Source organism: Salvelinus fontinalis, chromosome 23 (assembly GCF_029448725.1).
Source record: "Salvelinus fontinalis isolate EN_2023a chromosome 23, ASM2944872v1, whole genome shotgun sequence".
In the NCBI taxonomy this organism is placed as follows: domain Eukaryota; kingdom Metazoa; phylum Chordata; class Actinopteri; order Salmoniformes; family Salmonidae; genus Salvelinus; species Salvelinus fontinalis.
In genome coordinates, this window is record NC_074687.1 from 4192812 (window position 1) to 4205823 (window position 13012).

Genomic DNA, 13012 nt, shown 5'->3' on the forward strand with positions numbered 1-13012 from the left:
AATGTTGATATTTGGTTGTGTTGACAACCAAACACATTTAAATATCACTAAATATCATTACATTTTAAATGAACCAGAGCTTGAAATCCTAGGCCTATGTATTGCCTATAAATTAAATCAATAACTGTTGATGACTTTACAAATGCTATAGATGTATAAATAGCATCATTGATTATATACAGTACGAGTGATACAGTATGGTCACATTTCATTTGCTCTGTTCACCCTGCCCTACTTCATTTTTAAGTGGAGATCCCTCAACAATCATTCTCATTGGTAATAGTCAGTGAAAAATATCATAGCTAAGAAGGGCTGGGCTTGGTTAAAACCCTGGATGGGACACCAAATGGTAGCTGTAGATAGATCATTTCTCCAGTAGGAGGTGCTGCGCAGCCTGTTTTTTTTCTGATAGTGGATATAACGTTGAAGATCTGACATTGTTTTAAAGGTACAAATTCAACATATTTTTTATACAGGTTTGTTTATGTTGAAATTTGGTTAACATGATGACATAATCGCATGGTTGAAATTTCACCCTAAAAATCCACACTTTAAATTTATGACTTTTTTTCAAATCCAATGAATTTCCCATGTAGATTCCACGTCACAATACGTTGACAAATTACACTGAAACAACGTTGATTCAACAAGTTTGTGCCCAGTGGGATGTTACTTTAGAGAAAAAAACAGTTAGCAAAAATCTGACAGGCACAGAGGAAAATAGAAAGCGGAGCAGAGGGAGTGAGAAAGAGATGGAGGGAAAGAAAGAGAGCAATAGAGAGATGTAAGTGGAGGGAGAGAACTGGGGCAGTCCCCACAGTAGCAGCCTTGGTAACGGGCTGGTGGTGACAGGACCTTAGGGCTCTGGGGTGTCCCTCGACAATGCCTGTTTAGACACCATGATAAGCACCTGGGCCTTAGAAGTACAACTTCCTCACCACACACACACACACACACACACACACACACACACACACACACACACACACACACACACACACACACACACACACACACACACACACACACACACACACACACACACACACACACACACACACACACACACACACAGAGTTCTCCAGAGAGATCTACGGACGACTACAGTTTCCAGTGGTATCCATGGAGACCCTCAGGGATTCCAGATTCCTCCAGGTAGGCAATCTGATAGATAGTGAACCTGTTGTGCTATACAACATATTCAGGGAGTGGCACTTTCAGTGACAGCCTAATTTACCATATAACACATCATGTTTAATGGCATTAGGCCTAACTCCATGTCACTGTAACCATTATGTTAACTGTGGTAAATGGATTACGGCGGGATTAATGTTTTAAGGGGCATTACCTGATAGGCCTTATTTGTGTGACTTTTGTAGTTACTACTAGTTGGGTTCCGTTTACACATTACCATGAGTGGTTTTGTTTGAAATAGCATGCTGTTTAGCCTACAGTCTGCCACTGGCATGGGTATAGCTGGTTACACAACTTGTTTGGTTTTACTACACGGCAGACAGAGAGGGAGGACACTTGCATGCTCTATGAGCATAACCTAGTGGCCAAAATGTGAACTGCATGAGAGTCCAACCACTGCTCTCCAACTAGGCTACTGGGATAGGAGATTCTGTCAATGGCTTTAGTTTAGTAGACAGGTAAAATGGATTTAGTTTAGTAGACAGGTAAAATGGCTTTAGTTTAGTAGACAGGTAAAATGGATTTAGTTTAGTAGACAGGTAAAATGGATTTAGTTTAGTAGACAGGTAAAATGGCTTTAGTTTAGTAGACAGGTAAAATGGATTTAGTTTAGTAGACAGGTCAAATGGATTTAGTTTAGTAGACAGGTAAAATGGCTTTAGTTTAGTAGACAGGTAAAATGGATTTAGTTTAGTAGACAGGTAAAATGGATTTAGTTTAGTAGACAGGTCAAATGGATTTAGTTTAGTAGACAGGTAAAATGGATTTAGTTTAGTAGACAGGTAAAATGGCTTTAGTTTAGTAGACAGGTAAAATGGCTTTAGTTTAGTAGACAGGTATAATGGATTTAGTTTAGTAGACAGGTAAAATGGGCATGTTAATGGTCTTCATGGGGAGTTGTTTTTATTTATTGTCAAATGGCCAATGCTGGCTAATTCCATGTGGATATGGGTCCAGTCTAACTAGTCCTGGTAACGATGCTTCATGGGTGGCAGTTGTTGATGTGTTCAGAGGGTCCCTGGTTCAAGCCCAGGTTGGGGCAAGGGGAGGGACGGAAGCAAAACTGTTACATCTACACTGTGATAAAGGGATTATGCTGGGGCTATGCAAAGCCATGCTGAGGTACTCATGTCACAGAACTGGTTGGACTGCTTGTGTCCTTCTTGCTGTGATGTCATTCGCTGCCGGATGAGCGGCTGTGCTGGCGGCAGCGATGCGCATGTAGGACTATGCATGCAGTCTGCTGCTCGAACGCATCACAGCGAACTGCATCTGACAGCTTGCCAGGTTGGAGAACAAAAAAAAAGACCAAACACAGAAGAGAGAAAACCAGACCCGCTGGATTTCCACAAGCCCAGAGTCACCTGCATTCACCCGATAGATGAGAAGGAAAAGGAAGGAGAGATCTTTCGTTGTGGCCGTCCCCCCTCAAAGCTCGCATGTATGAAAGGATAATGTTTTTGTTTTAATGTCCGGGATGATTGTGTACCAGGGGTAGATATTGAAATACGCAAGCAAAAACACACCGCTTCGTTGTATTTTTCACCGCGACTGAGGCCATGAATTCGGCAGAGCAGACGGTCACTTGGCTGATCACACTGGGGGTGCTGGAATCGCCGAAAAAGAACATTTCGGATCCCGAGGCATTTCTCCAGACCTCCCTCAAAGATGGGGTTGTCTTGTGCAGACTGCTGGAGAGACTGAGCCCGGGCTCCACTGACAAAGTAAGGGCAGAACTGCTGTTTGTCTTCCCTTCATCGGCTTGTCTATGCCGCGGTGAACGTGACATGACGCGGTTCGTCACCTCGCTTTTCTTTGCCAACTGGTCCATGAAGAGATTATTTTGTAGGTCACGAGAACGTGGGTTATCGTCCCTAAAAACAGTACCAAATGGTGGCACATATGTCAGTACTCTTACGCGTGTGATAGGCTATAGGACCTACAGACAGACAGAGCAGACCGTTCGCTGTGGCCGATGCTAGTCACGATCTATTCTGTGCGCAAATTATCAGTACCCTTTGTAGATTCTTAAGACAAACGTTTTTTTTTACAAACTAACTATTATTTTCACGAGCTCTATGGTTTGGGAGTGGTGTAACCTTTGGATTTTTTAGGGGGGTGGACACAAAAGGACACAGATAGTCTACAGATGCGGTGTGAGATTGGAATCCAAAGCACATTACGCGGCATTACGTTAATGTACATGATCTAAAGGCCTCTAGCCTATGGCCTAGTTATATGTATGTTTGACAGTGACACATATGACCCGGATCAACAGCTGGAGATGAGGGTAGACAGAAACCACAAGAGCGGCCTCCATTGAAAGCAAAAGCGCACAGACAGGGACCCTCTCCACACTTAAAGCAACAGTGCGGTATTTGTAATGTATGTCTATCAGCACCTCCACTCAGTACAGCCTTGTACTGTATTGTGTAGCTTTTTAGACGGATTGGACAGGTTGGGCGTTCCCTTGGCAACCAAATGGCTCTCTGACAACAAACCTAATGCTGTCTGGACAGTGGCCGCATCTGGGAGAGAGAGACACCTATATCACCTTATAGGAGAACATCACCTATAGCCTAATCTAACAGGGTTCAGCCCAACCATTGATTCTGTTCTTATGGTCCGATAGATAGATTATTGGTTATTATCTGCCCCTGATGGCCACCTGATGATGAGGTATTGGTCACAGGTACAAAGGAGGGTAAAGAGGGATGTGTAGTGTTCTGTTTTTAAAATATCAAACAGTGAGAGTGAAAGTAGCACCTAACCCTTACCCTACCTCTTACCCTACCTCTTACCCTACCTCTTACCCTACCTCTTACCCTACCTCTTACCCTACCTCTTACCCTACCTCTTACCCCACCTCTTACCCTACCTTACCCTACCTCTTTCCCCACCTCTTACCCTACCTCTTACCCTACCTCTTACCCTACCTCTTACCCTACCTCTTACCCTACCTCTTACCCTACCTCTTACCCCACCTCTTACCCTACCTTACCCTACCTCTTTCCCTACCTCTTACCCTACCTCTTACCCTACCTCTTACCCTACCTTACCCTACCTCTTTCCCTACCTCTTACCCTACCTCTTACCCTACCTCTTACCCCACCTCTTACCCTACCTCTTACCCCACCTCTTACCCTACCTCTTACCCTACCTTACCCTACCTCTTTCCCTACCTCTTACCCTACCTCTTACCCTACCTCTTACCCCACCTCTTACCCTACCTTTTACCCTACCTCTTACCCCACCTCTTACCCTACCTTACCCTACCTCTTTCCCTACCTCTTACCCTACCTCTTACCCCACCTCTTATCCTACCTCTTACCCTACCTCTTACCCTACCTCTTACCCTACCTCTTACCCTACCTCTTACCCCACCTCTTACCCTACCTCTTACCCCACCTCTTACCCTACCTCTTACCCCACCTCTTACCCTACCTCTAACCCTACCTCTTACCCCACCTCTTACCCTACCTCTTACCCTACCTCTTACCCCACCTCTTACCCTACCTCTTACCCTACCTCTTACCCCACCTCTTACCCTACCTCTTACCCCACCTCTTTCACTACCTCTTACCCTACCTCTTACCCCACCTCTTACCCCACCTCTTACCCTACCTCTTACCCTACCTCTTACCCTACCTCTTACCCCACCTCTTACCCTACCTCTTACCCTACCTCCTACCCCACCTCTTACCCTACCTCTTACCCCACCTCTTACCCCACCTCTTACCCTACCTCTTACCCTACCTCTTACCCCACCTCTTACCCTACCTCTTACCCTACCTTACCCTACCTCTTACCCCACCTCTTACCATACCTCTTACCCCACCTCTTACCCTACCTCTTACCCTACCTCTTACCCTACCTTACCCTACCTCTTACCCCACCTCTTACCATACCTCTTACCCCACCTCTTACCCTAAACCTTACCCTACCTCTTACCCTAAACCTTACCCTACCTCCTACCCTACCTCTTACCCTAAACTTTACCCTACCTCTTACCCTAAACCTTACCCTACCTCTTACCCTAACTCTTACCCTAAACCTTACGCTAAACCTTACCCTATCTCTTAACATACCTCTTATCCTACCTTACCCTACCTCTTACCTTAAACCTTACCCTACCTCTTACCCTACCTCTTACCCTAAACCTTATCCTACCTCTTACCCTACCTCTTACCCTAAACCTTAATCTACCTCTTACCCTACCTCTTACCCTAAACCTTATCCTACCTCTTACCCTACCTCTTCCTCTACCTCTTACACTAAACCGGGTTCATATCCAAATCCCAATCCTCCCTTCCCCATACACTGATACCTCACACTCTTTCCCTTTGTTGAGCCCACACCTCGCTTTATTCATGTCTTGTTTAGTCTGATATTTTGTTTTGACTCTTGTTTTGTTGTTTTTCTTGTTAATTTCTATAATTGTAAAGCAACGTTGGGTCCTTGAAAAGAGCTATATAAGTCCCATGTGTTATTATTATTATTATTAAGTCCACCCTCTTGGAAAAAATGTACTTACTATTATCTATTATTTTTTATTCTGTTCTGTTTGGTTATAATCTATTATATTCTGTTTGGTTATAATCTATTCTGTTCTGTTTGGTTATAATCTATTATATTCTGTTTGGTTATAATCTATTATATTCTGTTTGGTTATAATCTATTCTGTTCTGTTTGGTTATAATCTATTCTATTCTGTTTGGTTATAATCTATTATAATCTGTTTGGTTATAATCTATTTTGTTCTGTTTGGTTATAATCTATTATATTCTGTTTGGTTATAATCTATTCTGTTCTGTTTGGTTATAATCTATTCTATTCTGTTTGGTTATAATCTATTATAATCTGTTTGGTTATAATCTATTTTGTTCTGTTTGGTTATAATCTATTATATTCTGTTTGGTTATAATCTATTCTGTTCTGTTTGGTTATAATTTATTATGTTCTGTTTGGTTATAATCTATTATATTCTGTTTGGTTATAATCTATTCTGTTCTGTTTGGTTATAATCTATTATATTCTGTTTGGTTATAATCTATTCTGTTCTGTTTGGTTATAATCTATTATATTCTGTTTGGTTATAATCTATTATATTCTGTTTGGTTATAATCTATTATATTCTGTTTGGTTATATTCTATTCTGTTCTGTTTGGTTAAATTATATTATGTTCTGTTATATTCTATTAATTTGTGTACTATTATATTCTGTAACTGCATGGACTAGACTGTTACAGGCCTAGGTCATTACTCTGGTATTAGATCTATACTTCCAATGTTTCAGCAGTGCTATATTTTCTCTGGGATGATATCTCATGACAGTCATGTAGCCATATGGTTATAGACTGGGAGATAAACGTCAGATCTAATTCAAGATTCATCGGCTGGATTACATCCATTCACATTGGCAGTGTGGTTAGTTTCACCTATTTATTTCCCACCCGTTCTTTTATAGGCTGTTTTGTTGTTGGTGGGAGAGACACATTTTATCCATTCCGCCTCTATGTTCACAGAGGAGTCGCCAGCGTCATCCCCTCACTCATGCTGTGTGTTGTTGAAGGCTCACTGAGCTCCCATTCGCCAACGTCTTTTCTCTCAATCCAATGCCTTCTTCCCTGCTAGAGGATTTGTATTTTGTAGCTGGCCTATTGTAGAAGCAAGTCAAGAAGAGGGGATGTGGGCTTCTCATCCAAATCAAAAAGCGCACAAGACTCTAGAGCTTCAAAGAGAAGAATAAAAAAAATATATATCGAAATTCGTGTTTCTCATGTGCATTTCTGTTCTGCCAGATCTACCAAGAACCGAAGAACGACGGCGACCGCTTGTACAACATAAAGGAGTTTCTCAAAGGTTGCACTTCGTTTCGCGTCGAGGTAAGTTCTCCGTAAAATAACCCCACAAACACAACATTAATACGAAAGATATGCGACAGAAATTACGTTAAATGTTATTTAATATCCAGTGTGAGACAAAGACAACGTGGGGGAGGCTGGACTGCGAGCCGAGAACAATCACCTACCGCCGGCTGTGAAGCTGCCTTGCTTGTCGCCATCCACGATCGTAACAATGTAACAATCATTTAGCATTTCTCTGACGCCATCGTTTAAAACAGTAACAGTCAATGTAACATTCTTGTAAGTAGGCTTCAAGCACAGATAGTTTGTAGTTATGTGATACATTTTGATAATCGGGCTATCAGACTGATGCCTTGACATGATGTAAATCGTTGTCTTTCCTCTCTGTCCCAGTAGTGCGTGGCGTTGCTCTTTTGTCCCCCATTCTTGATTTTGAAACTCGAGCTAGGTATCCAGATACCTATGCTTGGTCAATGAATCCACCCCGAGGATTCTTCTAGTTGTTGTCAGAATGTGTGGTCTTCAAACTCACTATATAGGAAGTCTTCAGTCTCCCTCATGAATTGTTATTGGGATGTTTTGGTGTTTCTTTCTTACATCAGCACCGATGCTGTCAATTATATCACAGAGACTTTGACAACATTGATTAGGGTTGAAGATCTGATACTAAATCTGTGGTTTGAGGACAATTATTTCTTATTTAACCTTTATTTAACTAGGCAAGTCAGTTAAGAACAAATTCTTAATTACAATGACGGCCTACTTGTAAAGCACCCCCTGCCAAACCCTCCCCTAACCTGGTCGACGCTGGGCCAATTGTGCGCCGCTCTATAGGACTCCCGATCACGGCCGGTTGTGATACAGCTCGGGACCGAACCAGGGTCTGTAGTGACGCCTCTAGCACTGAGATGCAGTGCCTTAGATCGCTGCACCACTCGGGAGCTTAAAGCTTATCTAGAGTGAGCTGAGGACACACACACACACACACACACACACACACACACACACACACACACACACACACACACACACACACACACACACACACACACACACACACACACACACACACACACACACACACACACAGAGAGAGTTTGGTACTGTGTCATTGCATAGAGGAGTCATTGAACCCCCCCAGTCTGGACAAAACAGCTCAGTGTTCATCTTCACCATTTACTTTCCCCACTAACACTGCAGGAGCAGAGGGAAAGAATTAGAGAGGGAAAGAATTAGAGAGAGAGAGAGAGAGAGAGAGAGAGAGAGAGAGAGAGAGAGAGAGAGAGAGAGAGAGAGAGAGAGAGGAGGAGAGAGAGAGAGAGAGAGAGAGAGAGAGAGAGAGAGAGAGAGAGAGAGAGAGAGGAGAGAGAGAGAGAGAGAGGAGAGAGAGAGAGGAGAGAGAAGAGAGAGAGAGAGAAGAGAGAAGAGAGAGAGAGAGAAGAGAGAGAAAGAGAGGGCACTGTGGAACACAGGGGGGTAGTATCATTTTGTTAATGGCTTACTTGTGCTTGGTGTTGACTGTCAATACAAGCCTTCTCCCCTCAGATAACAGTTTTCTAATGATCATCAGTGCAAAAGAATGGCTATGGGATGGGTTGTAACTTGAATTTACCCGCACATTCATCCCTCGCCTAAAGACCAAGCCACTCCTTTTGGAATAGGTCTTATTGATTTTAAAAAGTAATCATTTGAATTGGCTTATCACTGACGCATTATGACTGTATACATTGAGACAGAATAACACTGGAATAGAGATGCTAAGCGTTTGTCAATGCTGGTCCTGATACAGGTTCGTGTTTTGCCCTAGCACTAACACACCTCATTCCAATAAACAAAGGCTTGATGATTTTTTCGTGTTGCCATCGTCGTTACAAATAAAGAGATGGCTTATTTCCCAAATGCTGCGTATTGGTCCACTGATCCTTCTCTCCTCTCCTCATCCGAGGATGAGGAGAACGACAGCCCTTACAGAGGTCAGTCAGACTGGTTGGAAACATGTCACACACACTCTACTCTGTGCAGCTGTTAGCTGACCCCTGACCTGTTGACCTCAGGAAGTGACCCTAAGAGTTCCCATGCCCCCTCTAGTCATCGATCCAGATAGAATAGTGGATTTGAACTGGATCTTCCTCTCTCACCGATCTGATGTGATTTTCTGGATAAGTGAAAGCCATGTAGTGGGACCCTGCCTTCATCTACCATGTCAGGTCTGGGATTGCCTTCCGTAAGGCAGGAAGGAAGGGCCACGGAGAATCTAGTCCTTAGGCTTTCAGTTCTTATTAAACCCTAACGGTCAACATGTTGTTTCATGAACCACTTTGGAGCATAGATCACATTGTGATGTCACTTTTTATGTGATGTCACTTTCACTTTTTTCTCTATGTATTATTTGACCTCCTAAACCTCAACCATTGAATGTGTGTATGAGATGGAGACGGAGGGAGGGAGGTAGGATGGGAGAGATGGAGCTATAGGGAGAGATGGAGCTGGAGGGAGAGATGGAGGGAGGATGGGAGAGATGGAGGGAGGATGGGAGAGATGGAGCTAGAGGGAGAGATGGAGCTAGAGGGAGAGATGGAGGGAGAGATGGAGCTAGAGGGAGAGATGGAGCTGGAGGGAGAGATGGAGCTGGAGGGAGAGATGGAGTTAGAGGGAGAGATGGAGCTGGAGGGAGAGATGGAGCTGGAGGGAGAGATGGAGCTGGAGGGAGAGATGGAGCTAGAGGGAGAGATGGAGCTAGAGGGAGAGATGGAGCTGGAGGGAGAGATGGAGCTGGAGGGAGAGATGGAGCTAGATGGAGAGATGGAGCTGGAGGGAGAGATGGAGCTGGAGGAAGAGATGGAGCTAGAGGGAGAGATGGAGGGAGGATGGGAGAGATGGAGCTGGAGGGAGAGATGGAGCTGGAGGGAGAGATGGAGCTGGAGGAAGAGATGGAGCTAGAGGGAGAGATGGAGCTGGAGGGAGAGATGGAGGGAGGATGGGAGAGATGGAGCTAGAGGGAGAGATGGAGGGAGAGATGGAGCTAGAGGGAGAGATGGAGCTGGAGGGAGAGATGGAGCTAGAGGGAAAGATGGAGCTGGAGGGAGAGATGGAGCTGGAGGGAGAGATGGAGCTAGAGGGAGAGATGGAGCTAGAGGGAGAGATGGAGCTGGAGGGAGAGATGGAGGGAGGATGGGAGAGATGGAGCTAGAGGGAGAGATGGAGCTAGAGGGAGAGATGGAGCTGGAGGGAGAGATGGAGGGAGGATGGGAGAGATGGAGCTAGAGGGAGAGATGGAGGGAGAGATGGAGCTAGAGGGAGAGATGGAGGGAGAGGTGGAGGGAGAGATGGAGCTAGAGGGAGAGATGGAGGGAGAGATGGAGCTAGAGGAAGAGATGGAGCTGGAGGGAGAGATGGAGCTGGAGGGAGAGATGGAGCTGGAGGGAGAGATGGAGCTGGAGGGAGAGATGGAGCTGGAGGGAGAGATGGAGGGAGAGATGGAGCTGGAGGGAGAGATGGAGGGAGAGATGGAGCTGGAGGGAGAGATGGAGGGAGAGATGGAGCTGGAGGGAGAGATGGAGGGAGAGATGGAGCTGGAGGGAGAGATGGAGGGAGAGATGGAGCTGGAGGGAGAGATGGAGGGAGAGATGGAGCTGGAGGGAGAGATGGAGGGAGAGATGGAGCTAGAGGGAGAGATGGAGCTAGAGGGAGAGATGGAGCTGGAGGGAGAGATGGAGGGAGGATGGGAGAGATGGAGCCAGAGGGAGATATGGAGCTAGAGGGAGAGATGGAGCTAGAGGGAGAGATGGAGCTAGAGGGAGAGATGGAGGGAGAGATGGAGCTGGAGGGAGAGATGGAGCTGGAGGGAGAGATGGAGCTGGAGGGAGAGATGGAGGGAGAGATGGAGCTAGAGGGAGAGATGGAGCTGGAGGGAGAGATGGAGCTATAGGGAGAGATGGAGCTGGAGGGAGAGATGGAGGGAGAGATGGAGCTAGAGGGAGAGATGGAGCTAGAGGGAGAGATGGAGCTGGAGGGAGAGATGGAGCTGGAGGGAGAGATGGAGCTGGAGGGAGAGATGGAGCTGGAGGGAGAGATGGAGCTATAGGGAGAGATGGAGCTAGAGGGAGAGATGGAGGGAGAGATGGAGCTAGAGGGAGAGATGGAGGGAGAGATGGAGCTGGAGGGAGAGATGGAGCTGGAGGGAGAGATGGAGCTAGACGGAGAGATGGAGCTGGAGGGAGAGATGGAGCTGGAGGGAGAGATGGAGCTGGAGGGAGAGATGGACCTATAGGGAGAGATGGAGCTAGAGGGAGAGATGGAGGGAGAGATGGAGCTAGAGGGAGAGATGGAGGGAGAGATGGAGCTGGAGGGAGAGATGGAGCTAGGCGGAGAGATGGAGCTGGAGGGAGAGATGGAGCTGGAGGGAGAGATGGAGCTGGAGGGAGAGATGGAGCTAGGCGGAGAGATGGAGCTGGAGGGAGAGATGGAGCTAGGCGGAGAGATGGAGCTGGAGGGAGAGATGGAGCTGGAGGGAGAGATGGAGCTGGAGGGAGAGATTGAGATGGAGGGAGAGATGGAGCTGGAGGGAGAGATGGAGCTGGAGGGAGAGATGGAGCTGGAGGGAGAGATGGAGCTGGAGGGAGAGATGGAGGGAGAGATGGAGCTGGAGGGAGAGATGGAGCTAGAGGGAGAGATGGAGCTAGAGGGAGAGATGGAGCTGGAGGGAGAGATGGAGCTGGAGGGAGAGATGGAGCTGGAGGGAGAGATGGAGCTGGAGGGAGAGATGGAGGGAGAGATGGAGCTGGAGGGAGAGATGGAGCTGGAGGGAGAGATGGAGGGAGAGATGGAGCTGGAGGGAGAGATGGAGCTGGAGGGAGAGATGGAGGGAGAGATAGAGCTGGAGGGAGAGATGGAGGGAGAGATGGAGCTAGAGGGAGAGATGGAGCTGGAGGGAGAGATGGAGCTGGAGGGAGAGATGGAGGGAGAGATGGAGCTGGAGGGAGAGATGGAGGGAGAGATGGAGGGAGAGATGGAGGGAGAGATGGAGCTGGAGGGAGAGATGGAGGGAGAGATGGAGCTGGAGGGAGAGATGGAGCTAGAGGGAGAGATGGAGGGAGAGATGGAGCTGGAGTGAGAGATGGAGCTGGAGGGAGAGATGGAGGGAGAGATGGAGCTGGAGGGAGAGATGGAGGGAGAGATGGAGCTAGAGGGAGAGATGAAGCTGGAGGGAGAGATGGAGGGAGAGATGGAGGGAGAGATGGAGCTGGAGGGAGAGATGGAGCTGGAGGGAGAGATGGAGCTTGAGGGAGAGATGGAGCTGGAGGGAGAGATGGAGCTGGAGGGAGAGATGGAGGGAGAGATGGAGCTGGAGGGAGAGATGGAGGGAGAGATGGAGCTGGAGGGAGAGATGGAGGGAGAGATGGAGCTAGAGGGAGAGATGGAGCTGGAGGGAGAGATGGAGCTGGAGGGAGAGATGGAGGGAGAGATGGAATTGGAGGGAGAGATGGAGGGAGAGATGGAGCTGGAGGGAGAGATGGAGGGAGAGATGGAGCTGGAGGGAGAGATGGAGCTAGAGGGAGAGATGGAGGGAGAGATGGAGCTGGAGGGAGAGATGGAGCTAGAGGGAGAGATGGAGGGAGAGATGGAGCTGGAGTGAGAGATGGAGCTGGAGGGAGAGATGGAGGGAGAGATGGAGCTGGAGGGAGAGATGGAGGGAGAGATGGAGCTAGAGGGAGAGATGGAGCTGGAGGGAGAGATGGAGGGAGAGATGGAGGGAGAGATGGAGCTAGAGGGAGAGATGGAGGGAGAGATGGAGCTGGAGGAAGAGATGGAGGGAGAGATGGAGCTAGAGGGAGAGATGGAGCTGGAGGGAGAGATGGAGGGAGAGATGGAGCTAGAGGGAGAGATGGAGCTGGAGGGAGAGATGGAGGGAGAGATGGAGGGAGAGATGGAGGGAGAGATGGAGGGAGAGA

General features: G+C 47.1%; 1 protein-coding gene across 5 annotated transcripts in view; it reads left to right on the forward strand.

Annotated features, from left to right (window-relative positions):
- Positions 1-2245: 2245 nt before the first annotated feature.
- The window catches only part of LOC129820740 (rho guanine nucleotide exchange factor 7-like), a 59001-nt gene continuing 48234 nt past the window's right edge, over positions 2246-13012 (forward strand). For 2 of the 5 annotated variants that reach the window (XM_055877658.1, XM_055877656.1), the window contains exons 1-2: positions 2246-2918; positions 6996-7079. In XM_055877658.1, coding sequence (XP_055733633.1) covers positions 2754-2918; positions 6996-7079 — 249 coding nt within the window. In that variant the 5' untranslated portion in view covers positions 2246-2753. Of the gene's footprint in view, positions 2919-6247; positions 6622-6995; positions 7080-13012 lie in introns of those variants that run through there. The other 3 variants (XM_055877654.1, XR_008754232.1, XM_055877657.1) reach the window with 3 other exon arrangements.